The following is a 24,265-nucleotide window of genomic DNA, read 5'->3' on the forward strand; positions in this document are numbered from 1 at the left end:
ACGTCCGTGTCGTGCGTGTCGTCCCCCCCCCCCCCCGTGTCCGTGTCCCCCCGTGCACCTGTGTCTGCCACTCATGTCCGTGTCCTGCGTCCACCCCCGAGTGTCCCCCCCCCGTGTCCGTGTCCCTCCATGCCCACCCGTCACCTCCACGTCCCTCTGGGTCCATTGTCCCCGTGTCCCTCCCCTCCATGTCCCTCCCCCGTCTCCCTGTCCCTCCGTGTCCCTCCGCCCCCCCACAGCCATGTCCTTCGGTGTCCACCCTGCCCGTGGCCGCCCCCTGGTGTCCGTGTCCCTCCATGTCCCCCCTCTCACATCCATGTCCCCGTGTCCACCCTCCCCGTGTCCCTCCCCTCCTGTCCCTTTCCACGCACGTCCACCCCCTCGCGTCCATGTCCCTCCGTGTCCCCCCCCCGTGTCCGTGTCCGTGTGCCCCCCCGTGTCCACCAACTCCGTGGCCAGCCCCCCATCTCTGTGTCCCTCCGTGTCCACCCCCTCGTGTCCGTGTCCCTCCACGTCCCTGTCCCTCCACGTCCGCCCTCGCACACCCGTGTCCCTCCATGCCCGTGTCCGCCCCCTCGTGTCCGTGTCCCCCCACGCCTCCCCCCTCTCGTCCCCGTCCTCCTGCCTCCACCACCTCCGTGTCTCTCCACATCCACCCTCTCACGCCCGTGTCCATGTCCCTCCATGTCCACCCCCCCGCGTCCGCGTCCCTCCACGTCCCTGTCCCTCCACATCCACCCTCTCACGCCCGTGTCCCTCCGTGCCGTGGTCCACCCCCACGTGTCCGCGTCCCCCCTCGTGTCCGTGTCCCCCCCCGCCCGCCCACCCCCTCTCGTCCATCTCCCACCGTCTCCCCCCTCTCCGTGTCCCCCACCGCCTTCCACCCTCCCCTCCGCGCCCCCCCACGCCGTGTCCCCACCACCACCTCCGCTCTGCCATCGCCCTTTTAAGAGCGGCGGGCGCGGGCGGGGGGGGGGGGGGGCGGCGTTGCTGGAACAGCCGCGCGGGGGGAGGCGGCGGCGGCGCGGGGACCCCCGGCCCGGCGCGGCGGTTTCAAGCTCCCCCGCGGGCGCGCGGCCGGAGCCGGCGGGGCCGGGGCCGGGGCCGGGATGGCGGCGGGGGAGCGGGGCCGGGGCCGCGGCCGCTGACAGCCGCTGCCGCCGCCGCCGCCCCAGCATGTACGCCAAGGGCAAGGGCTCCGGTGTGCCCTCGGACGGCCAGGCCCGCGAGAAGTGAGTGCTGCGGGAGGCGGGAGCGGGGGGAGGACGGCGGGGGGTGGGGGGGGGAGTGGGGTGGGGGGGGCGCGGAAGTTTTCCGGGGCGGCCGCCGGGGGAGCGGGGACGGAGGGGAGGATGGGGATGGAGGGGGGGGAACGGGGGGCGGGCGGACCCCCGCGGCCCCGCCCCGCCGCCGGGCAGCGGCAGCCGTCGGGGCTCAGCCGGACACCGGGGCACCGGGAGCCGCGATGCCCCCCCGGTCCCTGCCATCCACCGGGAACCGCGATGCCCCCCCGGTCCCTGCCATCCGCCGGGCACCGGGGGCCGTAATGCCCCCCCGGTCCCTGCCATCCCCCGGGCACCGCGGTGCCCCCCCGGGCATTGCCGTCCCCCGGGGCAGCGGCAGCGTGACCCGGCATCCCCGGCTGTCCCCGTCCCCGCCATGCCCCGGTGCTCGGGGCCACCGCTGTCCCCGGTGCGGCCCCCTCCGTCCCCGGGGCACCTGCCGGAGCCGGGGAGCTGCACCCCACGGTGCTCCCCCTAAGCCCGGCCACCCCCAGGGCTCCCCCCGGGTGCCGTTCCCCCGCCGGGGGTGATGGAGCACCGGGGACGGGACCTCGGCGTCCCCCAGAGGGTCCCTGGCCGGGGACACCCACGGTGGCACTGGCCCCTCAGCCCCGTCCCGCGTGGGACGTGTCACCCGTCCCTGCCTCGTCCCACCCACGGGAACCGGGGCGGCCACCCCGCTGATGGGGCCGGTTGCGTGGAGGGGCGCCCAGCGTCACCCGTGGGACTCGGTGTCACCGTGGTACCCGTGGGGGTCCCTCGCGGGGAGGTGGCATCGACCCCCCCCCCCCCCTCCCCGCGTGAATTCTGCACTTATTTACCGGGGGCTCCATCCTGCCCGTCCTCCGGTGCCACTCGGGGGTCGTCCCCCCCTTCGGGGTCTGTCCGTGGGGATGTCACTGTGCCGCTCCGGCGGTGACAGCCGTGGGGATGCCGTCCCCGCAGCGGGGCACCCCGGGGGCAGCGGGTCCCTGGGGGGGGGGGGGGGGGGGGGCTGTGCCTGACCCTGCCACCCCGTCCCCGTCCCCGCAGGCTGGCGCTGTACGTCTACGAGTACCTGCTGCACGTGGGGGCCCAGAAATCGGCCCAGACCTTCCTGTCGGAGGTAAGAGTTGGGGGGGGCAGCACCTCTCGGCCCCCCCCCACCCCCCCCCCATCCCAGGGGTGTGGGGCCCTGCAGCCCCCTTCCGGGCTCCCCGAGCCCATCCCCGGGGTGTCAGGCCTGGTGAGGCGATGCCTGACGCCCCCACCCCGACGCTCCTCTCCGCAGATCCGATGGGAGAAGAACATCACGCTGGGCGAGCCCCCCGGCTTCCTGCACTCCTGGTGGTGGTGAGTTTCGGGGGGGGGGACGACACACACGACTGGGAGCCGGGCTGGAACCCCCCCTCCCCATGGCTGTGGATGGGGTTGGGGCCGGGGGCTGCCCCCCCACCTCCCCACGCTGCCGCCACATCACCTCGTACCCCATAAACCTGCCGCTCTGCTTTTCCCATCAGCGATTTCGGCCCCCCCCCCGCAACACCCCGGTCCCCCCCCCCCTCTCGCCTGGCCCCTCCAGATGGATCCAATTTGGCACCAAGCGTGGGGCGGGTGGCGGGGGGGTGTCCCAGCCCGGGGCCGGACCCCCTGCACCCGGGGGGGGGGGGCCCCAGCAGAGCACCCCGAGGGGGGGGGGGATGGTGATGGGGGGGGGGGGTCATGGCGGGGGTCTCATGAAGGGGGGGCTCAGCGGGGCGCAGGATGCGGCCGTGCCGGGCGCCGCGGTGCCGCCAGCGCCGCATTTAGCCATTTCCAATAAACGATTAGTTGGTGATTTATGGGGGGGGGGGGGACACACACCGCAAGGCCGGGGGGGGGGGGGCGCACGGCGCCTTCCAGGCCCTTAACCCTCCCGCTGCCGGCACCCGGCCACCGCACCCCAAATCTGGGGGGGCACCCAGAAACGGTGCTGCGGGGGGGGACACACATGCACCATGGGCCCCTCCACCAGCCCAGACACACCCCCCCCCCCCCCCGGGGCGGGGGCAGTGGGACCCCCCCATCCCTCCCCAGGATGCTGCAGCCTGATGTAAAGTCCCAGGAATTTGGGCTCCGGCCGTAGCGACCATTTCCAGGGAAAACAGGCGGCAGCGCTGGAGCCGGGAGGCCCCCGCCATCCCCGGGGGGGGGGGGGGACACGGACACGGACGGACACGGCACCGACCCCCCCAGCCTGCCGTCCATCAGTGACATGAGTGTGTCCGGGCTCAGCCGGCGGTGGGGGATGTGCCGCAGGGGCAACGGCGGGTGGGGTGGGGGGACAGGGATGTGTCTCGGGGGGGGGGTCCTGACCCGCTGTCCCCCCCCCTCCAGTGTCTTCTGGGACCTGTACTGTGCCGCTCCCGACCGCCGGGAAACTTGTGAGCACTCCAGCGAGGCCAAAGCCTTCCATGACTACGTGAGTACTGCGGTGCCTGGGGGGGGGCTCTGTGCCCCGCTGCCCCCCCCTCACTGGTGAGACCCCCCCCCCGCGGTGCCGAGGCCGCCGGCGGGCCAGGGGTTAACGCCGGCTCTGCCAGCCCCCGCCTCGCCAGCCTGGGTGACCTATTTTGCAGGGCGACATGGAGGGGGGGGTAATCCCTGGGGGCCTGGCTCAGCGCCCCCCCCACCCAGGGACCCCAGCATGCCCATCCCCTGCCACCCCCCCACCCCCCCGACAGGCGACAGGGACCCCCCGATCCGACCCCGTCCCACGGCACGGGCGAAGTAATGGGCTCCGGCTTCCCAACCGGGGGGCACCCCAGTGGGGTTGGGGGCCTCCCCCCTTCACTGCACCACGGTGCTGGGGCTCGGTGTGACCCCCCCCACACCGTCAGTGGTAGGGACCCCCCCGCCCCTGGCAGCCCCGCTCCTTATCGGCGCCAGCCCTCGGCCAGTTAATCATTGGCACAGAGTCAACAGCCCGGCTGCCCGCTCCTGCCCGCTCCTGCCCGCTCCTGCCCGCTCCTGCCGGGGCTGCGGCGGGGGGGCCAGGGGCGGCAGGAGGGGAACCGGGGCCTGGGGCGGTGGGGACCCGCTGAGGGTGGCCAGGGGGGGGCACCGTGCCCTGGGATGGGGGATGGTGCGTGGTCCCAGGGGCGCAGGATGCCGCGGGGTCCGTGGTGGCAAGGGATGTAGGACAGTGTGGGGTCCGTGGCGCCGTGGGATGCTGCAGGATCCTCGGCACTGGGATGTGGGATGCTGGGGGGTCCCTGGCGCTGTGGAATGTGGGATGCTCTCAGATCCTCAGCACTGGGATGCGGGATGCTGCGGGATCCACGTCACTGTGGGATGCGGGATGCTGTGGGATTCTCGGCACTGGGATGCGGGGTGCTGCGGGGTCCATGGTACTGTGGGAGGTGGGATGCTGTGGGATCCTCAGCACTGGGATGCGGGATCCTGCAGGGTCCACGGCACCGTAGGAGGTGGGATGCTCTTGGATCCTCAGCACTGGGATGCGGGATACTGCAGGTTTGTCAGCACTGGGATGTGGGATGCTGTGGGATGCTGCGGGGTCCTTGGCACCATGGGATGTGGGATACTGCGGGGTCCTTGGCACCATGGGATGCGGGATGCTGTGGGGTCCATGGCACCATGGGATGCGGGATGCTGTGGGATCCTTGGCACCATGGGATGCGGGATGCTGTGGGATCCTTGGCACCATGGGATGCAGTGGGATACGTGATGCTGTGGCGTGCAGGACGCCAGGGGATGCAGAAGGCCGTGGGATGCAGGATGCTGTGGGACATGCAGGGATGCGGGATGCTGCGGGACAGACGGTGCCGCGCCGTGCGGGATGCGTGGCGCTGTGCGGTGGGGGGTGCTGTGGGGCACGCGGTGCTGGGGGATGCAGGATGCTGCGGGATCTGTGGTACCACGGGATGCAGGATGCTGTGGGATACGCCGTGCCCTGGCGTTCAGGCGAGACCACGGGACACGCGTTGCCCCCCGATCCCCTCCCCATCCCACCGGAGCGGGGCTCCCCTTACCCCCCCCCCCTTTCCCTGGGTGCTCAGCACCCCACAGCAGCACCCAGTTTGGGGCTGGGGGTGTGACCGGGCTGCCCTGGGGGACGCCCGTCACCGCTGTGGGGACAGCGGGTGCCCGTGGGTGTGCGTGGGCACGCGTGTGCCTGCGCCAGCACCGGGGGGGGGCGGGGGGGGGGGCTGCAGCAGGGCTCCCCCTCCCCACACGCTCCCCTCGCCGCGCCCCAGCCCCCGGCGCGGCGCAGAGCTGATTTCCATGCTGGAATTAATGAGGCTGCCGGTGCGGTGACGCCGGGGACATGGCGCGGGTCAGGCGGCGTTGCCATGGCAGTGCTGGCTGGCAGGCAGAGCCGGGGCGCTGGGGACCACCGGGGGGGAGCCCCCACAGCCCCCCCCCCCCGCACTGGACCCCACCACGGCCGCATCCCGGTGCCCACTGCGGCCAAACCGGTACCCACGGGATGAACTGGGGCTCCCCGGCGTGGAGCGGGTGCCCCTCGCCCTCCCTGTGGGTGCTGCTTGGCTGCCCCCCCCCCGGGGTGCATCAGGACCCCCCCCCCCCAGTGAGCATCGTGGGGACGGTGACCCCCACATCACTGGGGGGGGGCCAGGCTGCGTGTGGCAGCGGGGGGAACGGTGGCAGCAGCCGGCCCCACAGCGGGGTTTGGGGGCTCCCCCCGGGGCGCAGCGGTGTGGGGAGCCCCCAGCCTGCACCCCCCTTCCTTGCGCCGTGGGTGTCCGTCCGTCCCCCCCCCCCATTTTCTCCCTCCTGACCTTGAGGCTGCAGGAGGAGCCGAAACTCCCCAACTTGTTGCCATGGCAACTCTGCTTTGCATCACTGAGTGATGGGGGGGGGCCCAATTCAGTGCCTGCCATGGGGGGGGGCAGCACCGCTCCCCTTGTGGGGCTGGAGCTGGGGGGCAGCGCTGGCCCCACTCTGGGCACCATCCCTGTGCTGTGGGGCAGGAGGGAGGGGTGGGGGTCTCCAAGAGGGGACGGGGCCCGTGTGTTGTGTGTCCCCCCCCCAGGTAGAGGCTGCCCTGCCCTCCCTGGGGTGGCTCCGTGGGCACTGTATTGACCCCACGGCCGTGGGGTGACGCTGCTGCCATCGCACCCGGCACCCCCTGGGTGATGGGGATGGACCCCCTGGGGCAGCTGCTGGCCGGGGGGGACCCTGTGCCGCGCCAGGGTGGGCGAGGGGGGGGTGGGCCCCGGGGTGGGCTCCGTGATGGCTCTGCGTTGGGCACCATGATGGGCTCTGGGATGGGACCGTGGTGGGACCGTGGGGAGCTCGGTGGCTTTGTGCTGGGCACCGTGGTGGGATCATGGTGAGCTCTGGGACGGCTCCGGGATGGGCACCGTGGTGGGACCGTGGGGAGCTCCGTGGGGGCTCTGTGTTGGGCGCCAGGATGCCATCGTGGTCGCACCGTGGTGGGGCTGTGGTGAGCTCCACGATGGCTCCGTGATGGGCACTGTCGTGGGACTGTGCTGAGCTCCGTGACGGGCTCCGGGATGGCTCCGGCATGGCACCACGGTGGGACCGCGGTGGCTCTGGGATGGCACCATGGTGGGCTCCCTGATGGGCCGCCCCTACGCAGTGGGGGACGAGGGGTTAACGGGGCGGGATGCTGGGGGCTGCAGGGCGCTGGGGGCAGTTTCGGGATGGGGGGGGGCCACGCCTGCCGCCCCCACCCCCCGGTGCCCCCAGTCTCCCCGGGCGCTGTTGGTTCTGGCCGCCTGTGCAGACCCCCCCCCGCCTTGTCTTGCAAGTGAACCCTGGGGCTAGGGGGCGCCCGGGGCCCGATCCTGCAGCTGGGAAATGAGGCTGGGGGCCCTGAGACACCCCCCCGCCCCGCGCAGCCCCCAGACCCCAGTGTGGCCACGCCATGGGGCAGGGACCCCCGGCTGGGTGCCCCCCGGGCACCCGCTGTCAGCCGTGTGCCTGGTGTCACCCGTCTCCCAGACATGACCCACGAGCTGGCGTGTCCCGCGTCCCCACCACCGGGGGGGTCTCGCCCTCCCCATCCTCGCTCCCCATCCCCGTTCCCGCCCCAGCAGCACCCATGAGCGCCCCGACCCCCTCACCCATCGCTGGGTGATTTCCCCCCCACCCCAAATGCAGTCAGGGCCCCCCCCCCCCGTCCCCGCAGCGGGCTGGGGGGCCGTGGGGCGGCGTGGGGCCCCCCGGGTGGAGGGGGGGCAGCGCGGGGTGTCCCCCCCTTCTCCTCCTCCTCCTCTACAAATTGAAACCAGTTGTGGCGGCGGGGCCGAGCCGGAAAGCCGGCACATTCCTTCCCTTAACAGCTCCCCTCGGACGGGGCCGGCAGGCGAGTGGGGCCGGGGCCCCCTGCCCGCGCCCCCCCCGGCCCAACAGCCCCCACGGGGTCCCCCGGGGCCGGCCGCAGCCCCCCGGTCCCCCCCCAGCGTGGCCGGGAGGGGATGGTGGGGGGTTCTCCCCGCGCTGCCCTCTTGCTCGCGCAGGGCCAGCTCAGCCCGGGGACATGGGGACAGCGTGGGCCTGGGGCCGGAGGCCAGCCCTGGTGCCCCCCCCGCCCAAAGACGTACCGGAGAGGCCGGATCCGGCACCGTGGGGGGGCTGCCAGGGGATCCCCCCCGCCATCCCGTACCCCGGTGCTGAGCTCTCCTCTCCCCGCAGAGCGCGGCGGCGGCTCCCAGCCCGGTGATGGGGACCCTGCCCCCCGGTGACGGCATGCCGGGGGGGCCCATGCCCCCCGCCTTCTTTCAGGTACCAGCCTGCCCGCAGTGGGGGTCCTGCGGGGGGCTCGGGGGTCCTTTGTCGGGGGGGGGAGGGAGCGGGGAGAGTCATCCTGCTGCGTGTGCTTGTGCACGCGTGTGCGAGCATGCGGCTCTGTGCGTGCCTGGGGGTGCGGTGGCACGTGTGTGCGTGTGGGCTCCTGTGAGCACACGTGTGTGTGTGCGTGCAGGTGTGTGCATACGTGTGCAGGAGCTCCTGGGACGTGTGTGTGCGTGGGTGTGTGCGCGGGTGTGTGTGCATACGTGTGCGTGAGCTCCTGTGAGCACATATGTGTGCGTGTGTGTGCACGTGTGTGTGCAGGTGTGTGTGCATACGTGTGTGTGAGCTCCTGTGACACGTGTGTGTGCAGGTGTGTGTGTATACGTGTGTGTGAGCTCCTGTGAGCACATATGTGTGCGTGTGTGTGCAGGTGTGTGCGCATACGTGTGCGTGAGCTCCTGTGAGCACACGTGCGTGTGTGTGCACGCACACAGGTGAGCGTCACGTGTTCGCTCACACAGAGCGCTGCGTGTGCACCCCACGCGTGTGCCTGCGTGACGCCGGTGTGTGCACAGAGGGCCCGTGTGTTGGGGGGCTGGGGGGGTCTGCGTGTGAGCACACGCCTGTGACCCGTGTGCGTGCCAAGGAGCCCGCTTGGGCTCTCCACGCCGCGTCTGCAGGCGTGTGCGTGCCCTCCGCGTGTTCACACGCGTGTGCGTGCAGACGGGGGGGTTTTACACAAGCCGGCCTCCCCCCCCCCCCCCCCCCTCCAGTGCCGTGGCACAGCCGGACACCCCCCCACCCCCTGATGCTGCCCCCTCCCCGGGCTGGGGCCAGCCCTGTGTCCCCCCCCCCGCCATGCCCCCCACCGGGGTGCCCCCACCTGCCCCTCGCCCCCCCCCCCAGTCCCGTAACCGTGTTTTATTTCTCTTGAAGGGACCTGCGGGCTCTCAGCCATCGCCCCACACCCAACCTCCGCCCCACAACCCCGGGGCCCCCATGCTGGGGCCGCACAGCCAGGTAAGGGCACAGCCCGGCAGCCCCCCCATCCCCCCAGCGCCCGCAGGAGTGCCCCGGCCCCCCCCCCACCCCCCCAACCCTCCCGCCCCCCCCAGGGTGATGCCGCTGCCCCCCAGCCCCGGCTCACCCCCTCCCCATCGCTCTCTTGCAGCCCTTCATGTCCCCCCGTTACCCCGGCGGCCCCCGGCCCCCGCTCCGGATGCCCAACCAGGTGAGGTGGTCGCGGACGAGATTTCCCCCCCCCCCCGCCCCTGAAGCCCCCCCCACGCCAAAGTGCATGCAGACCCCTCAGGGTGGGGGTCCCACAGCACCCTGACCCTCTGTGTCCCTCCCCCCACAGCCTCCCGTGGGTGTCCCCGGCTCCCAGCCGCTGCTGCCCAACGCCATGGACCCGGCGGCGCGGTCGCAGGGTGAGTTGGGGGGGTCCCTGTCCCCATGTGTCCCCCCCCCAGGGTCGGTGGGGGGGTGCTGCGGGGGTCTCACGCCTCCCCCCCTCCTCCTTTGCGCAGGGCATCCCGGCATGGGGGGCCCGATGCAGCGCATGAACCCCCCGCGAGGCATGGCCGGCATGGCCCCCCAGGTGAGGGGGCACGGGGGACAGGGACCGGGATGGGGACCGGGACATGGGGCTGGGGACAAGGATACAGGGATGGGGTTGGGGCTGGGGACAAGGATACAGGGATGGCATTGGGGACAGGGATGTGGGGATGGGGTTGGGGACAAGGATGGGAAAAGGATACAGGGATGGCATTGGGGTTGGGGACAGGGATACAGGGATAGAGACAGGGATACAGGGATGGGGATGGGGTTGGGGACAGGTACAGGGGTGGGGACAGGGATATGGGAATGGGGATGGGATTGGGGACATGGATATGGGGATGGGGATGGGGTTGGGGACAGGTACAGGAGTGGGGACAGGGATATGGGAATGGGGATGGGATTGGGGACATGGATATGGGGATGGGGATGGGGTTGGGGACAGGTACAGGAGTGGGGACAGGGATATGGGAATGGGGATGGGATTGGGGACATGGATACAGGGATGAGGATGGGGTTGGGGACAGGAGTGGGGACGGAGATGGGGATGGGGACGGACTCGGATAAGGATGGAGCTGGGAATGGGGAGGGTGATGGGGTTCGGAATGGGGACACGGATATGGGGATGGGTTTGGGGACAGGGAGACAGGGGTGGGGTTGGTGTTGGATACAGGGATGGGCATGAGGATGGGGACAGGGAGACAGGGATGGGGATGGGAACGGGGATACAGGGATGGGGATGGCGTTGGGGACAAGGATACAGGGATGGATGGGGATAGCGTTAGAGATGGGAAGGGGGATACAGGGATGGGGTTGGGGACGGGGTTAGGGATGGGGCAGGGATACAGGGATGGGGTTGGGGACGGGGACACAGGGATGGGGACAGGGCGACAAGGGTGGGGTTGGGGACAGGGACTGGGATGTGGCTGCTGACCCCCCCCCCCCCGTTCTCCCCGCAGACCTACGGCAGCGGGATGCGTGCCCCCCCCAGCTCGCTGGCCGGCCCTGGCATGCCTGCCATGAACATGTAAGGCACCCGCCCCCCCCGTGCCCCCCACCCCGCAGCCTCGCAGGGGGACCCGGGTGGCCATGCAGGGTGTGGGGGGGCCAGGCACCAGCAGGACCCCCCCCCCCCCCCCCTCACCCCTCCCTGTTGCCTTCCAGGGGCCCCGGCGGCCGCGGGCCTTGGCCAAACCCCAACGCCAACTCTGTAAGTCGGGGGGGGTGGGGGGGGTGGGAAATACCTTGGGGGGGTGACTGGGGCCATGGGGGTGCTGGCTCCATGCCCCCCCCCCGCCATGCTGACCCCCCTCTTGCCCCCCCCAGATCGCCTACTCCTCCTCGTCCCCTGGGAACTATGTGGTGAGTATCGGGGGGCGCTCGGGGTGGGGGGGGGGGGCGTGCTGCAGCCAAACCCGCTGTGGCCCCCCCCCGACCCACCTCCCTCCTCTCCCCCCCCCGCAGGGCCCTCCCGGGGGTGGTGGCCCCCCCGGCACCCCCATCCTGCCCAGCCCCGGAGGTGAGTGTCCGCAGGGAGCGGGACGGGAGGAGGCACAGGGGGTGTGGGGGGGGTGGAGATTAGCGGGGGGGGGGGAGATTTGGGGTGCCATGCTCACCCCCCCCCACACTGGTGTGACCCCCCCCCAGACTCCACCAACTCCAGTGAGAACATGTACACCATGATGAACCCCATCGGGCCCGCGGGGAACCGGCCGAACGTGAGTGATGGGGATGGGGGGGGGGAACAGGGATGGCGAGGGTCGGTGGGGGGGGGTCCCACACATCTCACCCCCCCCACACACACTCTTTTCCCTTCCAGTTCCCGATGGGGCCCGGACCCGAGGGGCCCATGGGTGGCATGAGCGCGATGGAGCCGCATCACATGAACGGATCCTTAGGTGGGTACCCCCCCCACCACCAAACCGCCCCCCCCCCCCGGCTCTGGGTGTCCGTGTCCCCCCCCACCAGGGGGTGGCGGGGGGTCCCCAGCCCCGCTGCGGGCCACGTCCCGCGGTCCGTGAGCTCCATCTGCGGGCGGCCACGCTGCGTGCAGGGCCCCCGCCGTCCGGGGGGGGCAGCGCGGAGGGGGGACACGGACTGGGGGGGGGGACACGGATCGGGGGGGGGGGGTCACTAACGCACTGCTGTCGCCGTGCAGGCTCCGGGGACATGGACGGGCTGCCAAAGGTGAGTGGGGGGACCCTGAGAGCCCCTGGGCCGGGACCCTCGCGGTGCTGGGACACCCCCCCCCCCTCCATGGGCTGACCCCATAGCGCTGGGCCCCCCCCATGCACTGAGACCCCCCCCCCATGCACTGAGACCCCATTTATTGGGACCCCTATGTACTGGGACACCCCCCTCCCCCCCCCCCCCTCCGTGTACTGGGACCCCATTTTTTGGGGACACCCCCCCCCCCCCCCCGCATTGCACTGGGACCTCCTCCCATGTCCTGGGACCCCGTTTATTGCCCCCCCCCCCGCAAGGATGTCCTGGGACCCCATTTATTGCCCCCCTCCCCCATGCACTGGGACACCACCCCCCCCCACCCCTACATCCTGGGACCCCATTTATTGCCCCCCCCCGCACTGGGACACCAACCCCCCCACCCCTACATCCTGGGACCCCCATTTATTGCCCCCCCCCCCCGCCCCCATGTCTTGGGACCCCATTTATTGCCCCCTCCCCCCATGCACTGGGACACCACCCCCCCCCCGCCCCCATGTCCTGGGACTCCATTTATTGCCCCCCCCCATGCACTGGGACACCACCCCCCCCCCACCCCTACATCCTGGGACCCTATTTATTGCCCCCCCCCACACTGGGACACCACCCCCCCCACCCCCATGTCCTGGGACCCCATTTATTGGGACCCCCCCCAATGCCCTGGGGACCCCCCCCATACCCCATTTCCCCCAACTAACATTTTTAACATTTTTTTCTCCCCCCCCCCCCCCAGAGCTCCCCCAGTAACCTGGGGGCGCTGAGCAACCCCCCCGGGACCCCGCGGGACGACGCCGAGCTGAGCAGCAATTTCTTAAACCCCTTCCAAAGCGACAGCGTAAGGGACCCCCGGGGGGCAGGCGGCGAGGGCGGGGGGGCCCGGGGGGGGCGCGGCAGCCGGGGACGCGGGGGGGGGACACACCAGTAACGTCCCCATGGCGGACCACCACCCCCCACCCCCCCCCCCCCGACTCCCCCCACCCCCACACGGCGGCGGGGGCCGGGGGGGGGGGTCGCCTCGGCCGAGCGGCCGGGAGGCGTGAGGTGGGTGGTGGGGGGGGGGGGGGTCGGCGGTGTGTGCCCCCCCCCGGTGCCCCCCCCCCCCCCGCCCCGGTAACCCTGTGGTGTCTCCGCTCTCTCTAGTACTCGCCCAGCATGACAATGAGCGTGTGAGCCCCCGCCGAGGCCGCCGACCGCCAGACGCCCGCACGCACCAGAGAAAAAAAAAAAACCCCATTAATTAATAATAATTACCAACGGCCACCACCACCCCCCCCCCCCCACAGCCCCCCCCCCCCCCCCCGGCCCCCCCACGCACCCCCCGAGCCCCCAAAACACTAAACAACAACAACAACAACAAAAACGCGGAAAAAGCAAAAAAAAAATATTATAAATAAGTCATGCGACTTATTTACGCCCCCCCACACCCCCTCCCCACCCCCCCCCCCCGGGGTAGGGACCACCCCAGCGCTGGGACACACACCGCCCCCCCCCCGACAAACTTACAGACACACACCCCCCACCACCCCCCAGGGTGGGGGCAGGCGCTGGGGTGGGGGTCTGGCACTGCCGGGGGGGGGGGTGGGGGGGGGGTGGGACGATGACGGACTGCTGTGGGGGGTGTTTTGCCCCCCCCCCCCCCCCCCCCGGCGGTGCCAGACCCTCCCCCAGGCATGGGGAGGGGGATTTTGGGGGGGGGGGCTGGGGGGGGGGGGTGTCATGGCACTGTCCCCTGTCCCCCCCCCGCCAGCAAGGGGATTTTTGGGGAGGGGGGGGGTCACAGCGCTTTGCCCCATGGCATGCTGCAATTAGCTGAAATGCTAATGAGCAATGCCCCGCCCCCAACACCACTGTCTGGAAGCGTGTGACCGCCCCCCCCCCCCCCCCCCCCCCCCCCAGTTCTCCCAGTGCCCTCCCTACTGGACATCCCCCCCCATCCCATGGCGGGGGGGTCCATAGCCAACCCCCCCAGCCCTGCCAAAGCCCCGGGGGGGGCGGGGGGGGGGACACGACGGTGGACACGACTGTACCGCCAGCACAGCCCCCCCCGCAGTGTGGGTGCAGCCCGCCCCCCCCCAAGCCAGGGGCACCCCAGGCTGTGCTGGGGTGGGGGGGGCCCAAGCCATACCCCCCCCCCATGGAGCACCCGCCCCCCCCCTCCCCCCCCCAGCGCTCTATAGGGCAGGCCCCAGTGCAGAGAGCAGCCCCCCCCCCGGCAGCGAGCCGGCCCCCGGGGGGGGGGGTCCCTGGCCCCCAGCCCCGTCTGCGTGCTCAGCCAGCACTGTGATCCCCGGCCCCCCCCGAGCGCCAGACCGGGGCCCCCCCGCCCCCCCCTCCCCCCCCCAGGGACCACTTGTAAAACTTTAATATGAAGGAATTTTTTTTTGTGTGCTTTTCTTTTTTTTCTGATTTTTTTTCCTCTTTTATAACAGAAAGGACCTCAATCCCCCCCCCCCCCCCCGCTCCACCTCCCCTCCCCAAACTGCCACTGCACGCCCCAGCCCCCTCCCTTGTACAGCCCCGAGCCGGGGGGGGGCCCCGCCGTGCCCCCCGACAAGGTGGGGGGCAGCCCCACACCCCCATAGGGGTAGCGCCCGCCGTAGGCGTTAGTCGTTCTGTGTAGGGACCCCCCCACCTCCATTTCTAGTCCCCAGAGCCTTTAGAGCCCCCGTTGCTTATCAAAACAAAACAGGGGAGCCCCCCCCCAAAAAAAAAAAAAAAAAAGAAAAAAAAAACCCCAAAATACAAAAACAACCCCCTAAAACAACAAAAAAAACCACCCCCCACCCCCCCCCGCATCAATAAATGTAATTTGATTTTTTTTCAGAAGGCGCCGGCGTTCGGCTCTCGCTGCGGGGCGGGGGGGGAGGATGGGGGTGGGGGGCGCCCAGGGAGCAGGCGAGACGGGGGGGGGGCCGCGCTGCGCTGCGGGTTTATTGGCGGGTACAAAGCTTCACAGTGTCGAGTTGGCGTCGGAGCTGGGCAGCACCGAGCGCTCGGGGAAGCGGGGGGACGGACAGGTTGTGGACCCCCACCTTTCCCCCCCCACCACCCCCACCACCCCCCAAAGCCACCCCCCCCCCTCCCTCCCCCTAAAAAGCTGATACGAAATACAAAAAGGCACCCGCCGTTAGTCAGCCCCGTCGACGTGGAGGGGGGTGCGGGGGGGTCCCGGCCGGGGGGCGCCGGCACAGGGGTGCCCGTTGAGCTGGGCAGCCGCCGGCACCTTCTTGGGGGCCAGGGGGCAGGTGGCCCCCCCGGGGCAGGAGCGCTTGGGGCTGGGCACTGGCCGCTGCATCTTGTGCTCCAGCAGCATGTGGTTCTGGGGGGGCAGCCCCAGGCAGGCCCTGGTGGGGGGGGACAAAAGGAGGGGGGGGTGTTAGGGATGGGCACCCCAGTACTGGGGAGGGGGGGGGGAAACATGATGGCAACTGGCACCTTGAGTGCCAGGAGCCAGCGGTGTTGGGGACACCGTGCATTGGGACGTGTTGGTGTGGGGCATCCTCCCCCCCGCCCCGGGCCCTGGGACCCACTGGGAGCCCCATGCATCAGGAACTGGGACCTGCTGGTGTGGGGCATCCCCCCCTCCCCGGGCATCGCGACCACCCACGGGTGCTGGGACCCACTGGGAGGAGCCCCCTGCGTTGGGCACCCCCGGCATTGGGTGGGCACTGGGAGCCACTGGTGTTGGGCACTGGCACCCACTGGTGCTGGGAGCCACGAGCATTGGGCACCGGGACCCCTGACCTTGGGCACCAGGACCCATTGGTGTTGGGCACCCCCCTGGGCATCAGCTACTGGGACCCACGGGCACTGGGGACCCACTGGTGTAGGACGCCTGGGCACTGGGAGCCCTGGGCATTGGGCACTGGGACCCACTGGTGTAGGGGCACTGGGTCTCCTGGGCATTGGGCACCAGGGTCTGTGGGTGTTGCGCATTGGGACCCGCTCCCATGGGGCACCGGGAACCGGGGACGCATCCGCACTGGGACCTGTCGGTGCTGGGCGTCGCCAGGACACCAGGACCCACCAGCAGTGAACACCCCGGGCACCGGGACCAGCGCCCTTGGGCATCACACACCAGGACGCATCGGCGTTGGGCACTGGGACCCATGGGTGATGGGCACTGGGACCCACCGGTGGCACGGGCACCGAGCACCGGCACCCACCAGGACCTACTGGATTTGGACACCCCATGCATGGATGCTGGGCACCCCCGGGCAGCGGGACCCGCTGGCGTTGGCACCCTGGCTATCAAGCACCGGGACACCTCTGCAAGCCTCGGGTGCCACCACGGGCACCGGGGTGGGTGGGAGCCGGCAGCCGTGGGCGCGGGGACCCCCGGGGTACCTCAGGATGTTCTCGATGCAGCTGCGCTGGCGGAAGAGGGCGTTGACGACGGGGGTGCCCTCGGGCACCAGCGGGGCCTTGCAGAGGAAGGCGACGATGGAGAGGACGCTGTGGAAGCCCTGGAACTCGGGGTCGGCCTCGGTGCAGAAGGTGATGCGCTGGCACAGCTCCGTCAGGATGGCCAGGTCCAGGATGATGGGGCTGGCCAGCAGCGAGTCCTGCGGGCGCCGAGGGTCAGGGGGGAGGATGAGCCACCCCCTGGGGATGGTGCCACCCCGAGAGACGTCCCCGTCACCGCCCCCCCACGGTCACCCCCCCACGCACCTCGCACGTGTTGTGGATGACGATGGTGTTGGTGCCGCCCATCATGATCTCCGACGTGTACTCGTCCAGCGCGCGCTTGCTGTCCCCCACGTAGGGCACGTACTTGATCACCACCTGCAGAGCGATGTCCCTGTCACTGCCCCGTCACCCCCATCGTCATCGTGTCCCTGCCCCCCCTCCCCGGCCCCCCACTCACGCAGTGGTCAGGCTTGTCCTGGGGGCCGTAGAGGATGGGGTTGGCCTGGACCGTGTCGTCCACCACGTTGCTCTTGGAGATCTCCTTGGAGCGAAACTGCTGCGGGGCCGAGAGGTTCTTCCCATCGTTGTTCCCCAGGTGGTTGTAGCTCACGATGGACTTGGTCTGGGCAGGGGGTGCGGGCAGGTCACCCCTTGTCACCCCCCGCCCCATCACAGGCAGGTCCATCCCTGCGCCACCCCGTCCCTGCGTACCTTGAGTCCGGCGCCCACCAAGAAGTCCACCAGCACCGACTTCAGCTTGGTCTGACCCGACTTGAAGTCGTCGCCGCAGATGAAGACGCGGCGCTGGGCGGCCAGTTCCACCGCCCCCGGCACGAAGGTGTTCTGGGGGGAGCCGTTGATGTAGGCGCAGCCCTCCAGGATGCTGGCCACGGCGAAGAGCGTGGACGGGGACACCTCCAGGCCTCGCTGCGGGGACACGGGGCGGCTCAGCACTAGCAGGGTGGTGCTGTCACCCCTCCCTTCCCCCGTCCCCTCCCCTGTCCCCTGACCTCGATGGCCCGCAGCAGGTTGTCGGCGGTGTCGTTGAGCCCCGGCACCACATCGCAGAAGCGCTCCGTGTTGGCCGTCCAGAGGACGATGACTTTGTCCACCCCGCTGGTCTCCTTGAAGTCCCGGATGTCCCTGCGGATCTGCTCCATCTGGGATGCCACCGAGGGGGACGCATCAGCATGGTGGCATCCCCTCTGTCACCTGTGTCCCCCACCACCACCCCACCAGGACCTGCTCAGCCATGGACCCGTGGAGGACGTTGTCCGCCCGCTCCTCCTGGTTGGCGGCGATGAACTCAGGGATGTAGATGGAGGGTCGGGGCTTCATCTTCTCCAGGTGGGGCCAGAGCTGCTCCTGCAGCGGCCAGTCCAGCACCTCTGCCCGCCGCATGGCCTCCGCCAGGTTCAGCGAGGAGATGTCCCAGCCTGGGCGACAAGGGGTGACCCAACCGCTCAGGGTCCCCCGCCCCATTGCGGGGTCCCCCCGCAACCTCCCACCTACCGTCGAAGATGATGTCGTTGGGGTGCACCATGGGCAGCAGGTCGCGGAAAGGCACGTAGACGTCGCCGGTGGGGCCGGTGCCCAGGCAGACGGTGGAGGCTTGGAGCAGGGAGCCATAGTAGTTGGCTTTCTGGGATGGATGAAGAGCACGAGGATGAGCCGCCACCATGGGGGGGCGGGTCCCAGCACCTCCAAATGGGGGGGCCAGGGCCGCAGACCACCTCCACAGGGGCAGGGAGGAGGCCGGGGTGCAGGACCCAGGTGGAGATGCGAAAAGCTGAGCTCCGTGTCCCCATCCCTGACACGGTCACAGGACACCCACCTTGCGCCCCGTCTTGGTCATCCAGGACAGCCCCAGCTTGTTGGCCAGCACGGCCGCCGTCACCGTCGTGCCGTTGTTGCCCCCCCAGCCCACCAGCATCACCCCCAGGCGAGGGACATGCCGCCCCGTCCGGAAGGTGAAGCGGGTCGAGCACGGCCGCACCTGCGGGACAGAGAGAGGGGACACGTGGGGACAAGCAGAGCCCCCGCCAGGCCCCCCCCCAGCCCCCGGGGCCGTACCTTGGTGACACCATTCTCCTTGCAGACGTGCACGGTGCTGTACGTGTACTTGGCCTCGATGAAGTCTTTGCTGTACGTGACGTCGGGGCTCTCCACAAGGAATGTCTCTGCCATTGTTCCCGGAGCTGGAATAGGAGGAAATGGGTGTCAGCCCCGCAGGCCTGGCACGGCCGAGCCCCCCCGGGCCCCCCCCGGTCCCCCCCGCCCTGCCGGGACACGGCTCCGGCACCGCTCCCTGCCAGGCTGTGCCGCCGGTGGGGACCGTTGGCTCCCTGCCCCACGGCCCCCCGGTGCGGTCCCACGCACGCCCCGGCATCGGCCGCTGCCCCCGGGACAGACCAGGAGACGGGGGGCGATTCCCCCCCCCCAGCCCTCGCTGACCCCCGGCAAGGCGGGAGGGCGCAGGGTCCCCGTCCTGCTCGGGGCAGGCAGGAGACTGTCCCTGCTGTCCCCTCCCTGGGGGCGGCAGGGGGCACATGAGGACACGGGGGACTAGGGATGCTCCCAGGGGACATGGGGACAGGGCTGTCCCCACTCCTTGGGACACAGGGGACATGGGGACCACGGCTGTCCCTGCTCCCTGGGGGTGGCGGGGGACGTGGGGACAGGGGGTGACCCTGGGGTGGCAGAGGGTGCAGGGACAGCCCCTGTCCCCGCGTCCCCTGCACCCTGGGCTGGCGGGTATTTGGGGACAGGGCTGTCCCCGCACCCCGGGGCGCGGGGGGACACGGGACGAGGGCTGACCCTGCCGCCCCAGCGCGCCCGGGGGGCACCTGGGGACACGGGCCCGGGGCCGCCCCCGCTCCCCGCGACCGACGGACCAAACCCCTTCCCGGGCCGCCCCCGCCCTCCCCGCCAACACTCACCGGGCCGGGCCGGGCCGGGCGCGCTGGAGGCGGCGGTGCCGGTTGCGGTGCCGGTTGCGGTGCCGGTGCTGCCCCGCGGGGGACGGTGCGATCGCGGCTGCGGCCGCCCCGGCTCCCGCCGCTTAATCGGCTCCCAGGACCCGCCCCCCCCCGCCGGCCCCGCCCCCCCCAACCGGCCCCCGCGCGCCCCCCCGCGCCCCCCCGCACGTGCCCCGCCGGCACCGGCACCGGCCCCCCCCTCCCGGCCCCCCCGGCCCCGCGGCAGGTGCGGGGCGGCCCCGGGCCCCGCCGGCGGCTCTTACCGGGGGCGGTGGCGGGAGGCGCGGGGGGGGGGGGGGGCGTGGGGGAGCGGCCGGTGACCCGGGAAGGGGAAGTGGCGCCGGGGCCGGGGCCGGGGCCCGGGCCGGGGCCGGGGGGTCCCGCCGCCGCCTTCCGGCCATTGACCGCCCCGGGCCGGCGGCTTCCTGCGCCCCCGGGGCCCTGCGCCTTCCCACGGGCACCGGCCGCGGGGAACCGCCCGCCCCGCCGCTCCCACGCTGCTGCCGGCACCGCACCGCCACCGGCACCGCCATCCCGGCACCGGCACCCCGCTGCCCCCGGCACTGGCACCCCACAGCCCCCGGCACCCTGCAGCCCCCAGCGCGGTCACCCCCAAAGCCACAGCACTGGCATCCTTGTAGCCCCCCCCATGGGTCCCTGGCACCCCCACCCCAGCACCCTGTAGCCCCCGGCTTGGGCACCCCACAGACCATGGCACCAGCACCCTGGTGCCCTGCAGCCCCCCCTGCCCCCCATGGGCACCCCAGAGCCCTAGCACTGGCACCCCACCACCCTGAAGCCCCCTCCCGCCATGGGCACCCAAAAGACCGTGGCACCCTGGAGCCCCTGTCATGGGCACCCCAAAGACCATGGCGATGGCACCCTGCAGCCCCCCCATGTGCACCCCCTGGCACAGCCCCCCACCACGGTGCCCCCCATCCCCGGTAGCCGCCGGCGGCGATGCCCGGGGGGCGGCCAGGCCCCGTGTGCGTCCGCACCCCACATTTTCATGGGGAGCGCAGGGGTGTGGGGGCGCCCGGGGGCCGCTCCCGGCCGCCGCGGAGAAAGGGCTGGGGCACCCCGCTCGCTCGGTGGCCCCCGGGGGCCCGGCTGCCTTCCAATGGCCAGGCCCCGCTTCAAAGGAGCCCCCGGAGCAGGAGCAACGCCCCGGCCCCTTCCCCACCCTCGCTCCCCGCAGACATGGCGAGGACAGCTCTGCCACCCACCCACCCACCCACCCACGGCCGGCGGGGGGGACACGCTGGCACGGCCGCCCGTCCTCCCGGCACGCAGCGGGACGGGGACCCAGCGGGACACGGGGCCGGGGGGCACCTGCCGCGGGCACGGCGGTGGCCAGGGCTGGGGGCCGCGTCCGGCCCCTGGGCCATGGAGGAACAATGATCCCTTGGTGCCGGGCTGGGAGGACAAAACGAGCCCCGCGCTGGAATGCCAGTGCCTCAGCAAATTATTGAAACAAAAATAACATTTCTTTGTACAATAATCCTGGGGCGGGGAGGGTCCGGGCAGCGCTGCCAGGGGCCCAGAACTGGTATTTTTCCACTGCTTTTCCTCTTTTTTTTTTTTTTTTTTTTTTTCTTTGCCCCCCCTCCCATAACTCCCACCATTGTTCCTTCCCCCACTCCCTTCCCACTCCTCCCACGCTCGGCACCGCATGAGTGGGGCTCCCTTGTCCCGTCCCGTCCCCCGCCCCCCCCTCCATAGGCACCCCCCCCCCACCCCCCTCCCCAAAAAAGCTCGCCCAACGCGTTGGTGGCCCTGAGCCCGGGCTGGTCGCCCAGTGCCTTCGCTCCCCAGCTGCCGGGGGGGCTGGCGGGGGGCCAGGCCAGCCCTGCAGCCATAGCGACCGGCCCGCTCCCCCAGCAATGGTGCCCCCCCCCTCTTTTCTTCCAGCAGACCCCCTGCCTCTTCCTCCTCCCATCCCTAGGGACGAGCATCCAGGCCACCGAATTCCGCCCCCCTCCCCCGGGAGACCCCCGACTCCTCGGTGGGTCGTTAAAAGCAGGTTCAGGGCCTGATTCTGCACCAGGGGATGCTCCGTGCCCTGGGAAGGGCTCAGCCATGGGGGGACACAAGCACGACCCCCCCGTTGTCCCCCCCCAGCAGGTCAAGCAGCCCCAGATGTATGGGTGACAGGCACAAAAAGCCCTGTCTCCCCCTCCCCGGCTGGGGTTTCCCCCCCCCGTGTAAAACAATCCCCGGGGTCTGGCCCTCGCAGCTCCCCGTCCTCTCCTCCCAGCCCTACGCCGTCACCAAGGACGGACCCGCGCACGGAACGGGACAGAAAAACGGGGGATTGGGGGTGCTGGGGGGGGGGGGGGGGGAGGTGCAGCAGTGAGAGGGACCAGCACCATCGGACCGTGTCAAGGACAAATTATTCTAACGAGTTTCCTCCTGCAAACGAGCCACGAGCAAAAAGGTGCGCAGGAAAAAAACCAAGGCAGGGTGTTTGTGTTCCCAGCATCCCTCGGAGGTGAGCGGGGCAGGAGGCGGCCGCAGGGTCACCCCTGTGACCTGCTGTGGGGCAGCTTGTGCCCCATACGGTACAAAGTGACACTTTTCTTTTTTTCCCCCCCAGGTGTGACCTGAATTATCAGAGCCCCGGGGCTCCTCCTGAACCTGCTCGGCCTCGTCACGCAGGAGGGATACAGGGACAAGAACCTGAAATAGATGCTGGTCCTCGTCCCCCGGCCGGGCGCAGATAAGGCGGCAGCGGCAGGAGCGCGGCTGGCTCTGGCACAGCGGACGCAGCCAGTAAATTTCCACTGGGGCAGTTCCCAGTTTAATGAGCTCAGTGCGTGACCCCGGCCAGAGCAGGAGCTGCCAGCGGTGGAGAGGAATTCCCCAGGAAAGCTGGGACGGGAGGGGACAGGGACCCTTCCCGCACAGTCCCAGCCTTCCATCAGAGGGACACGCGGGGGGGGGAAGCTCACACGACTGAAGGAATTAAAGATGGTAAAAAGGGGGGGCCCAGGGTGTGGAGCTTGTCTCAGAGGTGACATTTGAAACTCAAAACCTGATGATTTGGGGATTTGCTTCCGCTCTGTGGGCGAGTGTCCCGTGGGAGCATCCCCTGCCGGCACCAGCTCCAAGGTCAAGGCTGGCGAGACGGGACCGAGCAGAGCCCTCCCTGTCCCCCCCCAGCTTTAAAAAAAAAAAGCCAAGAGAGTTGGAAGATGTTACTTGATCTCTGCATTATCTTCCCTTCCTCTGTATTTTGGAGGCAGACGCCAAAATCCTGCACTAGAGCAGGGCGAGCTGCAGATGAACACGGGCTCGTTACGCACACGGTAACGAGCAAGACCTTCTGCCAGTGCTTCGGCCTCGCGACCAGAGAACCTGTGACTGTCACCCGCTGTCAGAGGAGGGGATCCCAAGGCAGCACAGCAACCACTGAAGGGAAACAGCAGCTTTTCAGAGCGCATTACGGTATGAGCCATCACTGGCGTGGTTTTATGCTTGGTTCTATTCTGCCGGCTCCAGGCACAGCAGAGCCAGGGATGCTGCAGAAGCCAGCGCCAGCAGCCACGGTGACAGCAGAAAAAAAGGGACAGTCTCGCTACAACCAAGATGCTATTTGCACCCTGAGCGTTCGCCGGCTGATTCAGCCCCGCGGGCGGAGGTGGCAGCTCCAGCAGCGTGGGCAGCCACGGCAGCGTCTGCGCCAGGCCCATCCCCACCTCGCCACTCCGGCAGCACCCACGTCCCTGCTTTGGCTCCTCGGGGACCTGACTCACCCCGACGTGAGCGAGCTCAGACGTCAAACCCAGCTCGGCTCAGCGGGAAAGGCAGCAGCCCCTTCCCGAGAGGCAAAGGCGAGGGGGAGGCAGCGGAGCCAGGTCCGGTCCCTCCCCAGCAGCCCCAGAGCAGGGCTGGGTGCTGTCAGAGCCTCCCTAACCTGGGAAGCTCCAGCATCGCCCATCCCAAGGGAAGCAGCAAGGCTCCGAGCACCAGCCCCGAGCCCTCCCGCTGCTCCTGCCGAGCCCCGGCTGCCCGGGTCTGAGCACCCTGCAGGCTCTGTGCCCACAGGACCCCTCTAAAGCCAACCAGCCAGAGGTGCCTCTACAAAAGCAGCTTTTCCCCCAAAAACCCTGGCTTGGAGCGGGAAGATCTCCAGCTCCTGCCGCCGCAGGGAGAGGCTGATCCCAGCGGAGCCCCAGCAAAGCCTCCCCGAAGAGCGGGGCAGCAGCTCTCCCCCCACGCGGCTGGAACACGGATGGTCCCCACCGAGGACCTTTTCCTTCTGGTGTTTCTTACCTACTGCTCTGACACTTTATCTCACTCAACTGCCCCGGTTCCTTTAAGTTTCCTGCTCTCCAACTCCTCGCCAGCCATTTATCACCTTTTCCCTTTCGAGTTCTCTTGCAGTAAGCAGCACTGAAAAGAAATATACAACCTTATTGTTTGCTTGTTTTCCAATACAGTGAATTTATTATATGTTGCAAAATCAGCATTCAGCTTTTTAGTGTACAAAAAAGACACTAGCTCTTAAGAAAAGATTAGGAAAGCTGAAGACTATGCTGCCTTTAAATTGTAACATTTTGGCAAAGTGAAAAGCTCTTTTGTAAACTCCAACTCCATGGCTCAATATAGTTTTATCCACAGTACAATATTACAAAGTAAAACACAGTATCAATAAGTTAAGATCATACTTAATCACCTAGAACTGGTTTCTATTAACCCAAAAAGCACAAAATTTGCCTAGCTTCGTAATCTCTAAAAAGAAAAAAAAAAAAAAAAAGAAAAAAAAAAGGCAGATTCGACTACAATTCTTTAACACAGTCCAAAAGAAAAGTGAAGCAGAAAGTTGTTGAATGCTAATTGGGTCTCACAGTTTGGATATTCATTAAATATTTTCAGTTTTTATATTCAAATTTTAGAAGTTCCAGAATATACATGTAAATGTACACAATACATCTTTGTATACAACTCTGTTTGCAAAAATATCTTATAGCAGATGTATAAAGATTGAGATCCATCTCTATCCCTCCCCCCCAGCAACAACAAAAAAAAAAAAACAACAAAAAAACAAAA

General features: G+C 69.3%; 2 protein-coding genes across 5 annotated transcripts; one reads left to right on the top strand and one right to left on the bottom strand.

Moving 5' to 3' along the window:
- The first annotated feature begins 1,013 nt into the window (after positions 1-1,013).
- SSBP4 (single stranded DNA binding protein 4) lies at positions 1,014-13,124 on the top strand. Of its 4 annotated transcripts, XM_063358260.1 has the most exons (19): positions 1,014-1,232; positions 2,316-2,388; positions 2,554-2,615; positions 3,639-3,723; positions 4,710-4,775; positions 7,947-8,036; positions 8,982-9,065; positions 9,217-9,276; positions 9,406-9,475; positions 9,575-9,645; positions 10,562-10,629; positions 10,767-10,812; positions 10,929-10,964; positions 11,067-11,121; positions 11,250-11,320; positions 11,422-11,500; positions 11,761-11,789; positions 12,559-12,660; positions 12,966-13,124. In XM_063358260.1, exons 1-19 carry the CDS (start codon positions 1,177-1,179, stop codon positions 12,993-12,995), a joined length of 1,233 nt encoding a protein of 410 aa, XP_063214330.1. In that variant the 5' UTR covers positions 1,014-1,176; the 3' UTR covers positions 12,996-13,124. The 4 variants fall into 4 exon arrangements, with proteins under 4 accessions (XP_063214330.1, XP_063214332.1, XP_063214331.1 ...); XM_063358262.1 differs by lacking the exon at positions 8,982-9,065; XM_063358261.1 differs by lacking the exon at positions 4,710-4,775.
- Positions 13,125-14,568: 1,444 nt separating this feature from the next.
- On the bottom strand, positions 14,569-19,415 carry ISYNA1 (inositol-3-phosphate synthase 1). The gene is made up of 11 exons (XM_063358325.1): positions 19,175-19,415; positions 18,309-18,433; positions 18,070-18,231; positions 17,748-17,877; positions 17,478-17,671; positions 17,246-17,395; positions 16,947-17,162; positions 16,693-16,857; positions 16,497-16,610; positions 16,173-16,390; positions 14,569-15,169 (listed from the first exon to the last, which is right to left on the bottom strand). The coding sequence occupies exons 2-11, from the start codon at positions 18,420-18,422 to the stop codon at positions 14,953-14,955; spliced, it is 1,680 nt and encodes a 559-aa protein (XP_063214395.1). The 5' UTR covers positions 18,423-18,433; positions 19,175-19,415; the 3' UTR covers positions 14,569-14,952.
- Positions 19,416-24,265: the final 4,850 nt, after the last annotated feature.

This window comes from Chroicocephalus ridibundus, chromosome 22 (assembly GCF_963924245.1).
Source record: "Chroicocephalus ridibundus chromosome 22, bChrRid1.1, whole genome shotgun sequence".
In the NCBI taxonomy this organism is placed as follows: Eukaryota; Metazoa; Chordata; class Aves; order Charadriiformes; family Laridae; genus Chroicocephalus; species Chroicocephalus ridibundus.

Bases quoted from the DNA above. Each gene is read 5' to 3' on its own strand.
- SSBP4 (XM_063358260.1), top strand. From the start codon at position 1,177: ATGTACGCCAAGGGCAAGGGCTCCGGTGTGCCCTCGGACGGCCAGGCC. The intron at 8,037-8,981 runs GTACCAGCCTGC...TTTCTCTTGAAG, and splicing joins TGCCCCCCGCCTTCTTTCAG to GGACCTGCGGGCTCTCAGCC. The intron at 11,321-11,421 runs GTGAGTGATGGG...TTTCCCTTCCAG, and splicing joins CCGCGGGGAACCGGCCGAAC to TTCCCGATGGGGCCCGGACC.
- ISYNA1 (XM_063358325.1), bottom strand. From the start codon at position 18,422: ATGGCAGAGACATTCCTTGTGGAGAGCCCCGACGTCACGTACAGCAAA. The intron at 17,878-18,069 runs GTGGGTGTCCTG...CATCCATCCCAG, and splicing joins TGACCAAGACGGGGCGCAAG to AAAGCCAACTACTATGGCTC. The intron at 17,163-17,245 runs GTCAGGGGACAG...GTGTCCCCGCAG, and splicing joins ACCTGCTGCGGGCCATCGAG to CGAGGCCTGGAGGTGTCCCC.